General features: G+C 39.9%; 1 protein-coding gene across 1 annotated transcript; it reads right to left on the reverse strand.

Moving 5' to 3' along the window:
• Positions 1 to 1,933: 1,933 nt before the first annotated feature.
• On the reverse strand, positions 1,934 to 12,154 carry LOC118835788 (leukocyte cysteine proteinase inhibitor 1-like). The gene is made up of 3 exons (XM_036743053.1): positions 12,089 to 12,154; positions 5,704 to 5,805; positions 1,934 to 2,062 (listed from the first exon to the last, which is right to left on the reverse strand). The coding sequence occupies exons 1-3, from the start codon at positions 12,152 to 12,154 to the stop codon at positions 1,934 to 1,936; spliced, it is 297 nt and encodes a 98-aa protein (XP_036598948.1).
• Between the last annotated feature and the right edge of the window lie 547 nt (positions 12,155 to 12,701).

The following is a 12,701-nucleotide window of genomic DNA, read 5'->3' on the forward strand; positions in this document are numbered from 1 at the left end:
CTATAAATTTTTCAGACTCTTTATTTCTAAGTAGTCTGGTATAATTGCAGATTTGGTCCTGCTAGGGCTCCTTCCTGGAGTACAGGAAGAGGCTGCGTGAAGGAGGCATATGAGTGTACTTTGGATGAGAGCACATATTTAAAGTGGGAAGGCACCATCTAAGCCACTGACTCCAACCTCCTCATTTATTCTTCTCTAGGTGAATAATAAAGTGAGGCATAGACAGGTTGTTCTTTGACCAGATTTATAGAGCTTGGAGTCAGGATTTTTTACTCAATTTTCCCTAATTCTAAACCCTGTACCCTATCTATTAGAAGAAATGGCTTCCTTTACTCTGTTTTGAATATCGATGAGAATTAAATATAACTAAACCATCTGTATGTTTTAGCCAATTGACTTTACTATGAAATGAATGAACCAAGGAATGATAATCAAAAAAAATAGCCAGTATTTCTATAGTAATTTAATGTTTGTGAAGCATTTTACAAATATTCTTCAATTTAATCCTCACCTCAAGCCTGGGAGAAAGATGCCCTTATTATCCATAATCTACAGATAGGAAAACTCAGGCAGGATTAGGTTCCATTTCTTGCCCAGGGACAAACAGCTATTAAGTGCCAGATGAGGTAGTGGTATTATAAAGGATATTTTAAGTGTTCAAAACTTCTCTTAATGAAAAGTAGGCAGAATAAAATGAGTCACTCTTGTGTCCCTACACCTGGATATCAAAGGCAATAAGAAGCTTCCAGCTCTCAGATCAGGTGAGCACAAGACTCAGTGAGGAAGTTGACTCTATCAAGAATCTTTAATTAAGCACTAACCACAGATAGAAAGAACTGTGGCAAGTAATGGGGGAAAGACATTTGGATTAGATATTAGTTAAGGAGCTGCTTCAAAAGAAGGCAAGGCTATCCAACATTATTGATGATAAAAGAATGCCTTGAAATCATCCAGGTGGTGCTGTGACAGGTAAATACTACTCATCAGTACAGGCAGTAGAGAAGAACTGTCATTTCATCCACAGCAATTTTGGTCTACCTTCAAATAGACATGGATATAAGGAGATGGCTACTCTGGGATGGAAGCAGCTTCAAGGAACATGAAGAAACAGAGAAGAGTTTCAGACTATAGAGAGCAGACCCTGGACAAGCAGCTGAACAACTTCTGCAGAGAGAAACAGTTTCTAGGTCATGTACCAGGAGTACCAGGAGTTGTGAGTTGGCTTCACCACACGTGTATCCAGCACATGTACCTCACTATTGTACTCCAAGTTTGAGTCCACTTTCGCCATGGACACTGTATTTGTGGGAGAGTATACCCCAGGTTTATGGGGTGTGTGTGTCAGGGGGTGGGGAATAATTGGTAAATGCTAGTCTTTCTATGCCATCTGAGTAAATGTCTTTGCTAATTGTATCTGCTGGCTGATGGTTAATGGGGCCCTTGAGATATATTGGGGATGCATACCCACAGGTTGCCCCTACTAACTGGGACAGCAGCCCTTACTTGGAACCCAACCCATAACTGCAAGTATAAATTGAGAGAGGAGTCCAGAGAGAGTGTGCTACATGAATTTGCTTGGCAGTTCTATAGTGTAACCTAATGCTCCTTGACTATTCGAAAGCAGTATCTACTGTGGAATGAGCTGAGAGGTGAAGTAATTTAAAGCAAATAATATTAAAATGATTAAAAATTGTAATTCATAACTTTTATTCTTACATATCATTTTATTTCTGAATACATCCTTTCCCCTTCCTCTATCCAGTGAGGCATCACTTATAACAAAGAATGAAAACGGGAGGAAAAGAGGGAATGTTGACTAAAATTAACATAATCAAAGTCAAAATCAACTTCACAAAGATTCATGCTTCATTTCAATTGTGCTTATTGATACAGGATGCTCATAAAGTCACCAAATGCATTTTAGACTGTGCCTCTAAAAGTAGTTCACTTCATCTTCCTTGGTTTTTCCAGTCTGATAGTCTGAAAGCTCTATTGGTTCATTTGTGTGAGGGAGAGGTTCATATATTTTCAAATGTACATATTGATTACATCCAGTATGCACCTGCAAATTAAGAGAAGTGGAAAATCAGTGACATGTATTCCAACCCAATACCTCTCACCTGTCATGATCACTGTATCAGGTACATTCCTACTCTAGGTAGGGGTTTTGACTGGATGACGTCTGACGGGAATTGTACATTTTTATTCTAACCTAAGAATGCGCTTATTTATGCTGTGAAAACAAAATTATAGCAGTAAGTGCCCTGAGAGATGATTGAGTTTTATTTTTAAGGCTAAGGGAATTGCGTCCCACAAAGGTCCAGTGAACAAGAATATTCAGATAGGCAGCAAGATCATGCTACCGTTAGTTCTTAAGATGATAGACTTCAAGCTGGAAGGGACATTGGTCCAGTCTGATCATTTGGTAGTTGAGGAAACTATGTCCCAGTGAGGTAAGTCACATGTAAGGCAGCTAGCGCGTGCAGTGGATAGAATGATGGGCCTAGCATTAGGAAGACCTTCAGACATTTCCTGTCTGCCTCAGTTTCCTCAACTGATTTTCTTGATCTGCAAAATGGGATCATAATACTACCTAAGTGTATCAGCAAGCACTCTAGCACACCCAAGATGGGCTGCTAGCACAAGTTCTTTGATCTGCTTTTATAAAGGAAAGACAGCTTCAAAGGGGTTAACAATCTTACTTTCATTAAACAATGGAGACTTTATTCTCTCTAACCTTCTCACAAGGGCTACTGAGCACCAACTCCTATAGCATTCCTTAATCACCTTTCTCACAGGAGCTGAAGAGAAGGGGGGGGCAACTCCCCCTATGTCTCAATGGGCACAACTTGTGCATTCCCCTAAATCCCCTTAAGCCTCAATGGATACCAGTTGAGGCAAATATAGATTCCCCTCCAAGCCTCAACGTGGCCCAATCAAGGCACACACAGCATCCTAGCTTGTGCATTCAACCCTAAAGGTTCCCCACTCACTGACTAGTGCCCACCTCCTTTATATTTACATTCTACCCCTCCAGGTCCTGAACTTTACAATCTAAACAGGCAACACTTGGCTCTTACAATCTACATGGGTCATGGCGATGTTTTGAACCATAGAATTCATATCTAATAACTGGGGACAAGAGACTGTTTTGACCATGGATCCTGGAAAACCCAACTCCAAATAATACTAACAAAAATTCACTTTGCTTATGCTTACACTAAGTTATAGGGTTATTGTGAGGATCAAATAAGAGCTTAGCATAGGGCCTAGAACATAAAGGCTGCTTGATAAATACTTGTTATTAACCCACCCCTCCCCCAACAGTTCCCTTCACTTCCCTTGTCCAAAGTCACAAGGTAATTAGCAGCTGAACCAGAATCTGATCCCAAATCATTTTCATCATACCAGAGCTGACTAGAGTTGTTAAGCACCTTGATTTTTGAATACCTCAACAACTCATTTATAATAACAGATTCAACTGCTATTCTGAATTTGAATTGTGCCTCTGTGGCAGAGTTTCACGTATTTTTAAGGATTTAATTGTCTAAATGTGTAGGAAAAAATATATGTAATACAAAATGGGTTCACCTTTTTTAATTTTTACCCAATCCTCTTTGAAAACGTTGTGGTCTTTGTGTATCATGTGCCTTCCTTCCAATGCTGTGTTCCTTGAGGCATAACCCTATCTGCTCACTGTTCCCATATGTGGTGTTTTATCTCCCATTTCCCTCCCAAATACTAGCACTTAGCACCTTATCTTCAACAAAGTCCTATCTTTACCAAACCAGAGTAAATGAAACCAACAAGACTGCCAGGTAGTGCTTAGGACAGGTAAGTCATTTAACAATTGTAGGCCCCAAGTAACTCCCTGGGACTGGTCAGCAAAGGCAATAGTTGGGTTCAGATCTGTGTTAGTAGAGAGGGTCCTCAGATGGAGAGAATGATGGGCCTGGAGTCAAGGAGCCCTGGGTATGAATCTCACCTCAGACACTTACTGGCTGTGGGACTCTAGGTAAGTCACTTCATCTCATTTTCCTCTCCAGAGAAATGTCTCTATCTCATTTTTAAGGATCAAATGAGATAATATTTAGGAAGAGCTTAGCACCTGGTTGGCATGTGAATTCTTTTTTCCTTCAATCCTGTGCTGCAGCAGGGGCTCCTGCCTGGCTGACATCTCATAGTGTCTTAATATAGCCTTGTTAACTTGACTGTGGTAATTCTATTCTGCTCTGCCTTAAGGACAGAAACACTTGCACCCATCCTATCTACATTTCTTGGGTATCTCTACCCACAATCCCCAAAGGAGTGGCCAAGGAGTTCCCATATGTGTGCCCACTTCCGGCTACATGGAGGGTCTCTAGGGTCATACATTTCTCTTAAAATTATGCTGTTGGGGGGCAGCTAGATGGCGCAGTGAGTAGAGCACCGGCCCTGGAGTCAGGAGGACCTGAGTTCAAATCCGGCCTCAGACACTTGACATACGTACTAGCTGTGTGACCTTGGGCAAGTCACTTAACCCCGATTGCCCTGCCAAAAAAAAAGCAAAAAAAAAAAAATTATGCTGTTGGGCATAGAGTGCTGGGTTTGTACCTGGAGAGGGTTCAAATCCTTTGACAGGTATTAGTTGTATGACCGTTGTAGGTCATTCAGTTGTAGGCAAGTCATTTAACAACCTTTGTCCCCAAGAAACTCCTTGGTGTTAATCAACAGAATCAATAGATGGGTTTAGATCTGTATTGGTAGAGAAGATTCAAAGACCAAAATGTACTACAAAGATACAAATCCATCATGAATTTGGAAAAAATTTCCCAAATATGTCTAGGATTTGGAAAAGGAAAAGTATACTTCAGTGATTTCTGATAAGGTTGTGTTTGAAATCGTAGGCACCAATGGTGACCTGCTGTTCACGTTGTGTGAAGCTCTCATAGAAGACAGGATGCTTTCTCTGAAGCAAGATATAATCTAGTTGTTGGATTCAGGCCATAAACGCATCAGCCTTGTTTCAAGGCTGTGATGACATGAAAGACCCAGTACTTTGGGAATTTTCTCACTCTTTTATCTTACAGTTCCTATCCAGGAACATCTGGGACAATGGATCCTGGGATTTACTCTCCAATTGCAAGCCTGCAATTCACAATCATGTGGGCTAACATTATTAGAGGAATCATGACAGCAAATGGCATTCCCTCAAGGAATAATCATGGGTATGTAAAGTCTGTATGTAAGTTCTCAGAGTTGCAGTCTTAAACATGAGAGCTTCCCATGACATAAAGATTTCTATAAATCCTGTGTTGGCTTTACTTCTCTCCCATTGCCTGGCTCCTCAAAGTGAAGGACTGGGGAGAGCCTTTATCATTCTCTTTTTTTCTCCCTCTCCTCTCTTTCTTACCCCCTCACTCTCATTTCATCATCCATTCTTTGGTTGCCATCTCTCAGATTCAATAGGAGAGCAAAACTTACCAGGTTAATGGTCCTCTGCTCCTCAGGCTGATATGAATCTCTTTCTCAAAGTCCCTTCCTCCCTTCTGGGTCCTTAACTTTCTCTCAGTTACCACATCATCACTTTATATTTCCCCTGAGGGAGACACTTTAATTTTTAAAGTCACTCAAATGGGAAGGAGACAAATATCCCCATACTCTCTCTATACATCTAAATAGAAAGAGAACTGAGTAGAATTCAGTGACTTATTGAACACTGACCTTTACATAATACACGCTCCCAGCAACCACTTGGCTTCTATAGTTTACAGTCTCAAAGCAGTCATATTTTTCATTGGTCTTTTTTTCCAGCTGTGGCTTGATCTTAAGAAAAGAGAGGAGGGTGAAGAATTTAGTGGTTATCTGAATGTAGTAACGTGTTTGGTCTCCTCAGTGGCCAATGCAGCACTGACAACCATGGAAACTTGAGTCAAACACCACTTCCCACCCCCCCCCCCACGACCCCCATTACTTAAACAATTAATTACCGATGTTTTTTAGAAAAATATGTTTTTTCTACTGTGCCTAAGCCTCTGCGTCTGGTGCTGAGGACTAAGTAAAAGGAACCCAAAAGCAGCCCCTGCTCTCAAGGAGCTTACATTGTACTAGGAGGAATACAATATTTACCCAAATTAGTAAATACTAAATACATAAAAATAATTTCAAAAGGGATAGATCAATTACAGCAGCAATGACTTCCTGCTAACCAGGAATAAACGATTGACTGATAGATTGATAGACCTCTTAAGTAATGGGTGGCTAGTGCTCCCTCAGAGGCTGTAATGCACTTCTTCTGGGAAGGATTCTACAAATCTCTGAGGTACTGAGGAGGCTAACATAGAGTCTCAGAATCTTAGTTAGAAGATGCCTCAGTGACTAATCTATGCACAATCCTACCAATAACAGAAAAAATACCCCTGGCATATGACATATGTAATGCGGTGAAGCACAATGTGGTGCAGTGGACAGAGTGCTGGAATTGTGTCCAGTGGACCTGAGTTCAAGTCCCGACTCTGTCAGTACCTGTGTCACCTTGAACAAGTTACTTCATTTCTGTGGGCCTCAGTTTCCTTATCTATAAAATAAGGGGGTCTGACTAGACCACTAAGCTCTCTTCCAGCTTTAACATCTATGATCCCATGCTCATCCAACCTTTGTTTGAAGACTCCCAGTGAGGAGGCACATTGGCACAATGAAGAATACTACCTTTGGAGTCAGAGGACCTGGATTCCAATCCTGCCTCTGATCCTGACCACATATGACCTTGTGCAAGTCCCTGGAGGACTCAGTCATCTCATGTATAAAATGAGGATGTCGGACTAAATGGCCTCTAAGGTCCCTTCCAACATTAGATTCATGATCCCATGACATTCTCATTCCACTTTTAGATAACTCTAGTTTTGAAAAAGGTTTTCTTTATTTCAAGCTTAAATTTGCTTCTTTTCAACTTCTACCCATTGCTTCTGGTTCTGCCTTCTGGTGCCAAAGAGATCAAATCTCATCCCTCTCTCTACCTTCAAGTACATGAGGACATCTCTCCTGGTTCCAGTGAGTTTTTTCCTTGCGAATCAACCAATCAACCCACGTTTATTAAACTCCTACTATGTGTTTAGGCACTGTGCTATGACCTGGGGGTACAAAGAGAAATCATCCCTCTGTCAAACCTGGAGAAGAAAAACACTCATTGTGGTGCCCAAATTTCAGGTGCACAACATCATCTCATACTTCTTGTGTTCAGCTTTTCAGTGGTGTTGAACTCTTCATGGTCCTATTTGGTTGGGTTGTTTTGTTTGTTTGTTTTGGGAAAGATAGTGCAGTGGTTTGTCATTTCCTTCTCCCGCTCATTTTACACTTGAGGAAACTGAAGTAAACAGGGTTAGGTTACTTACCCAGGGTAATACAGCTACCAAGTGTCTGAGGCCAGATTTGAAATCAGGAAGACAAGTCTTCCTGACTCCAGGCTCTATCTACTGTGCCACCTAGCTGCTCTAAATTTGCAAAGCACTTTATTAACATTAACTCATGAGGCACTGACCTCAACCTAGAATTTAATAAATCAAGAAACACCTTGTTTGGAAAAGAAAAATATTTAATTAGTTGGGCAGCCAGGTGGCACAGTGGTTAGAGCATTGGGGTTGGAATCCAATCCTCCCTCAGACATTTACTTCTCTTGTTACGAAAGTTTGTGTTTAAAGTATTAAGAGCAGCCTGAGCTCAGGGCCAGGCCTATGTAATGTGTATTCCTTTGATATTATTATAATAAACTCCTTCTGCTACATTTTCCTGAGCCTACCTTATTTCTTCAGGGTGAAATGCAAAGGAAGATTTAATTTCAACACTATGCATATTAGTTAGAAGGGTTTGTTTTGTTTTTCAAAATAGAGTTGAGTAGGAGAAAGAAAAAAAGTAGAATTTTGTTCACTGAAAAAAATTAAATGAAAGTAAAAAAAAATTTCTTAGCAAGCAAGAGTCCAGGAAGTAACAATAGAACATTTTTCTCCCAGCTTCCCACATACTATACAATGGATTATCAGCCTTAACATCTTTGGCCCTGAGCCCTGTCCTTCCCAGGATTGCCTCCCTCACCCTAACCCTGCAGGCAGTGTTCAAACTGTCAACTCCTAACTTCCCACCCAATCTGTGGTCTCTTAAACAAGCACAGGGTCTTAGATTTCCAAGTAGTTGTTCCTGTCAGTAACTTCCTGCAGAAAGACAGGGGCTTAGGAGAACCAAGAGAAAGGCTAAGCTTCAAACACACATAATTTTGTCAGTGTGGGTATGTCCTGTGCCTGCCTAGATTACAAATATTCCATAGATGGTCTTCAAGAGTGGCTGTGGCCAACATACTCACATCACCCGGTTCACCATTTTTCTGATAATGGTCCTTTCATAACTAATCTAGGCTGGACTTTAGTCAACAGGCATACAATTTGTCACCAGGCCTTTCTGACTAGGAAGGGCCTGCTAGAGCTTACGCTCCATTGGCATAGTTTTGGAGAGCACAGGATCACCTCCACATTATGATAAAGCATTGAAATAAGAATTCCATGGTTTGTACCTAACTATTATGAGAAGCCTTAAAAGTGTAGAGAAGAAATAGTCAGCCCTGGTCTTCATGGAAATAGGAATGGAACTAACTTTCACAAGTGTAAATGCCATGTTCTCCTCTGCAATTGAGTGTTTGCCTCATTTCTTGTTTAGCCTTAATCACTCCATGACTGTTGCCTCAGTCAAAATGAGACTTGTTAAAGACCTTAGCTTGAAAAGACCATGATCTCTCACTGTATTCTGGACTATCTCCACTCATCCTGATGAATATCTGGTCACTGGACCCAGATATCTCTAGAGGAGAAAGTGAGTCTGGTGACTTTGCACAGCCCTCTCTCATGACATCCCATTCCCTTGCATGTCACAGCAGTCATCTCCCTGAGGTCATGGTCCTCTTTGAGAATGAAGGACAAACAACAACAACAAATGACTGTGCCAGTACCTTCACTCACAGGTAAAGAGGTAGAGTAGAATGAGCTCTACCTCTGGTGTTGGGAGCTCTGTTTCAAGTTCCACCTCAGACCTTCACTTCCTGCATATCTTGGGTTGAGTCATCTCTTTTGACTTCAGTTACATTATCATCACTTAAGTGAGGGCTTGGACTAGATGACTTCTGATGGACCTTCTAGTTGTAGGGATTCTAAACCCCGAAAACTCAAATAGACCCTCAAGGAAGCTATATATAGATTTCAGGGGTCCATGAACTTAGACATGAAAAAATTATATGTTTATTTTCGCTAAACTTCTTTAAAATAGAATTTCTTGTTATACTTTTAAAAACTTTGTTCAGGGAAGGGGTCCTTAAATTTCACCAAACTGCCAATGATACACAAAAAGGCAGAGAACCCCTGTGATCCTATGATGACCTCACAAAGTTGTAGTAAATCACAGAAGCAGCAGTTTTAGAGATGGATTGGACCCCAGTGGCCATCTAGTCCACCAATACCTTAAAGGAATCCCCAATATGTCATGCCTTGCACATGATCATCCCACCTTTACTTGAAAGGCAAAAGGAGAGCATCAGCAACTCCACCTCTGTCCATTCTGCTTCTGAACACCTCTAATTTTTAATTGACCCTATCTGTAACTTACACACATTGTTCTTGGCTTTGCCCTTTGGGTCCAAGCAGAACAAGTCTAATAGTCCTTCTAACTGACAGGTTCTCAAATGTTGTTGTTGAGTCATTTCAGCCATATCCACCTCTGTGACCCCATTTGGGGTTTCCTCAGCAAAGATACTGGAGTTGTTTGTCTTTCCCTTCTCTGCTCATTTTACAGATGAAGAGATTGAGGCAAACATGATTAAGTGACTTTCTGCAGGGTCAATCAGCTAGTAAGTGTCTGAGACCATATTTGAACTTAGGAAGATGAGTCTTTCTGGCACCAAGGCCTGCACTCTATCCACTGTGCTGCCTAGCTGCCACTTTCAAGTACTTCAAGTATTTTGTTCCCCTTCTGTCTTTTCTTCTCCAAACTAAAAACCCCCTGGTCCTTCAATGGATCTTCAAGTGACATGGACTTTAAGCCCTTCACTGTATTTGTTACCCTCTTTTGGACACTTTTCAGCTCATCAATGTATTTCATAAACTAAGATGGAACAACAAAATGCTTATCATTTTTGTCAAACCATAAGAATTATCTTCTCCAGAATCTGTTTTATTGCTTGAAAAGGGTCTGTATATGTTGACTTATTAGTCAGAGACCATTATGTCTCTTTTGCAACATGGCTTTGGTCTATATCTTTTTGACCTTAACAAATAAGGTTATCGCAGTGGTTTCTAAATGATATCCATAAAATTGTTAATGATCCTACGCCAGACCTGCACAAATTGGCAGTAGGTAGGGGCCAAAATTAAAATAGTCTAATCATCTTTGGGCCCCACATTGGTTAGACTAGTGACAGACTGACAGTCTTTGGTTACAGTGGGCAATGTGACAAACAGGAGAGTGCTCAGTCGAAACACTACATTTTTTCTTGACTGTTTGTAGTTTTGTGGCTGGCCATAAGTGGTCTCAGCCTGTAGCTTGTGAAGGCCTATCCTACATTTAAGTTACAGATTGGTTCCACTCAATAAAATAAGAGAAGTGTCCTCAGAATCTTAACTTGATAATTACAGATTCAAAGAACCTTAGCACTGAAAGGCCGTTAGAGATCCCTTTTCTAACCTTTGCATTTTTCAGATTCAGCAACAGTGTGGGGACTTGATTCAAGCTCTAAAATGTAAAACATTACATGATCTAAAAGAAGATCTGAATAGAAGCAATAACTTTTTCCATCTATAGTATGTATATCTTCCCCATTCAGGAAACCATTATTTTTTCATATTGTGTATTTTGAGTCAGATAAATCAATGATTTATTAGTGGCCTCATAAGTATACCTAGATCTTTAAATCAATTTAAATTCATTAACAACAAAAACAATTGACAATGAGTTAGAAATAAACACATTTTCATTTTGTCAACCAGCATCTTGTCTAAGAAATAAAGCAAACTATCTGTTTCTGTTGATTTCATAAGGTACAGGAAACTATATAAATTCATTAACTACTACTAGGTTGAATTTCCCATATTTTCTAAAATTTCTACTTGAGAAATACAACCATTCTGAATGTTACATTCAAAACCCAGAGAAGTACATATTTTTATTTTTAAAATTGATGCCTTTTGTTTTTACCCCGCCTTTATCTCCAGATCTATCCTTCTTCTCTTTCCTCCCCACTGAGCCATGCTGTGCGATAAAGATTTAAAAAAAAAGAGGAAAAACAAGTAGTTCAACAAACACCAATCAACCATGTCTGACAGTCTAAGAAACATTCCACACCCGTAGTCCCTTACCTCTGCAAAGAAGACCTTCTCATATCTCTTCTCCGGGGCCAGACTTGGTCATTATAATTACACAGGATTCAGTTTTATTTTTTTGTCCTGTCTTTTTTCTCATAGAATCATGAATTTAGAGCTGGAAAAGACATTAGGGACCACCTACCCCAATTCCTTCATTTTAGATTTGAGGATACTGGGGTCCAAGGAAATTAACCAAGTTGCCAAAGGTCATACTGATAATAAGAGTCACAGGGTAGGATTTGAACTCACTTGCTTTGAGTTTTAATTCAATGCTCTTGTCACTGTACCAGATTCACATTGTCATAGCCATTGTGCATATTCTTTTTGTTTTGCATCACTTTGCAATACATTGTTTACCTTGCATCATCTCAAATAAGTCTTCCCATGCTTCTCTGAGTTCTTCATACTCATTATTTCTCATAGCATATGAATGTTGTATTTCATTCACATACCACCTTTTTTTAGCCATTCCCAAAATCAATGACCATCTAACTTTGTTTCCAGTTCTTTGCTATGACAGAAAATGCTGCAATGAATAAACTAGCAAATGAGAACATCATAGAGATGATAAACCTAAAAACTAGGTCTTTGAAAAGATGAATACAATTAGAGAGAGAGAGAGAGAGAGAGAGAGAGAGAGAGAGAGAATGGTTATCAAGTTGCCAAACCCATTAGTTTCAATAAGATCCTTCTTTTCATAGAATGCACCACCTTACCTCATCAACTATCTTTTGGATTTCTGGAGTTGCAGGTCTAGTTTCACTTAAGCCTCCAAAACTCATTGTGGTAGCCATTTCTTTGTAGAAAGGGATTCTGAAACTGAAATGATAAAATGGTAAGTTCAGTTATCCTGACTCCAGTTTTAAAGCAAGGCAGGCTCTGCTCCCATCCAATGAGTACAAGGATACATCATAATAAAGCACCGCCTTCTTGGTTGTAGAAATGACTCATTGCTCCCCTATTACTATGTGTTAATACATTAACATAAATGTAAAGTATTGTCATACAATAAGGTAATTAGATGCACCTCTCCACCCCCTTTTTTAAGGTGGACAAGGAGAAGCAACTCTGTTTTGTGAGTGAATGGTTGATTCCAGGGAAGACTTCTCACAAGCACTAATTAAACAAAAGACAAAGGTCTACTTTAGGGTGAAAGGTAATACTGACAAATTTCCAAATCTTTTTTTTTTCAGTTATACTCGTTCATTTTAGATAATGATTAATTCTCACTCCCTTCCTCAGGAATAGGCGGAGACTTTGGCCATGAGTGTTCCTCTAAAATGCTGATGGTCTGTGAATTTATGGAGGAAACACCATTACAGCCTTTTT

This window comes from Trichosurus vulpecula, chromosome 2 (assembly GCF_011100635.1).
Source record: "Trichosurus vulpecula isolate mTriVul1 chromosome 2, mTriVul1.pri, whole genome shotgun sequence".
NCBI lineage: Eukaryota > Metazoa > Chordata > Mammalia > Diprotodontia > Phalangeridae > Trichosurus > Trichosurus vulpecula.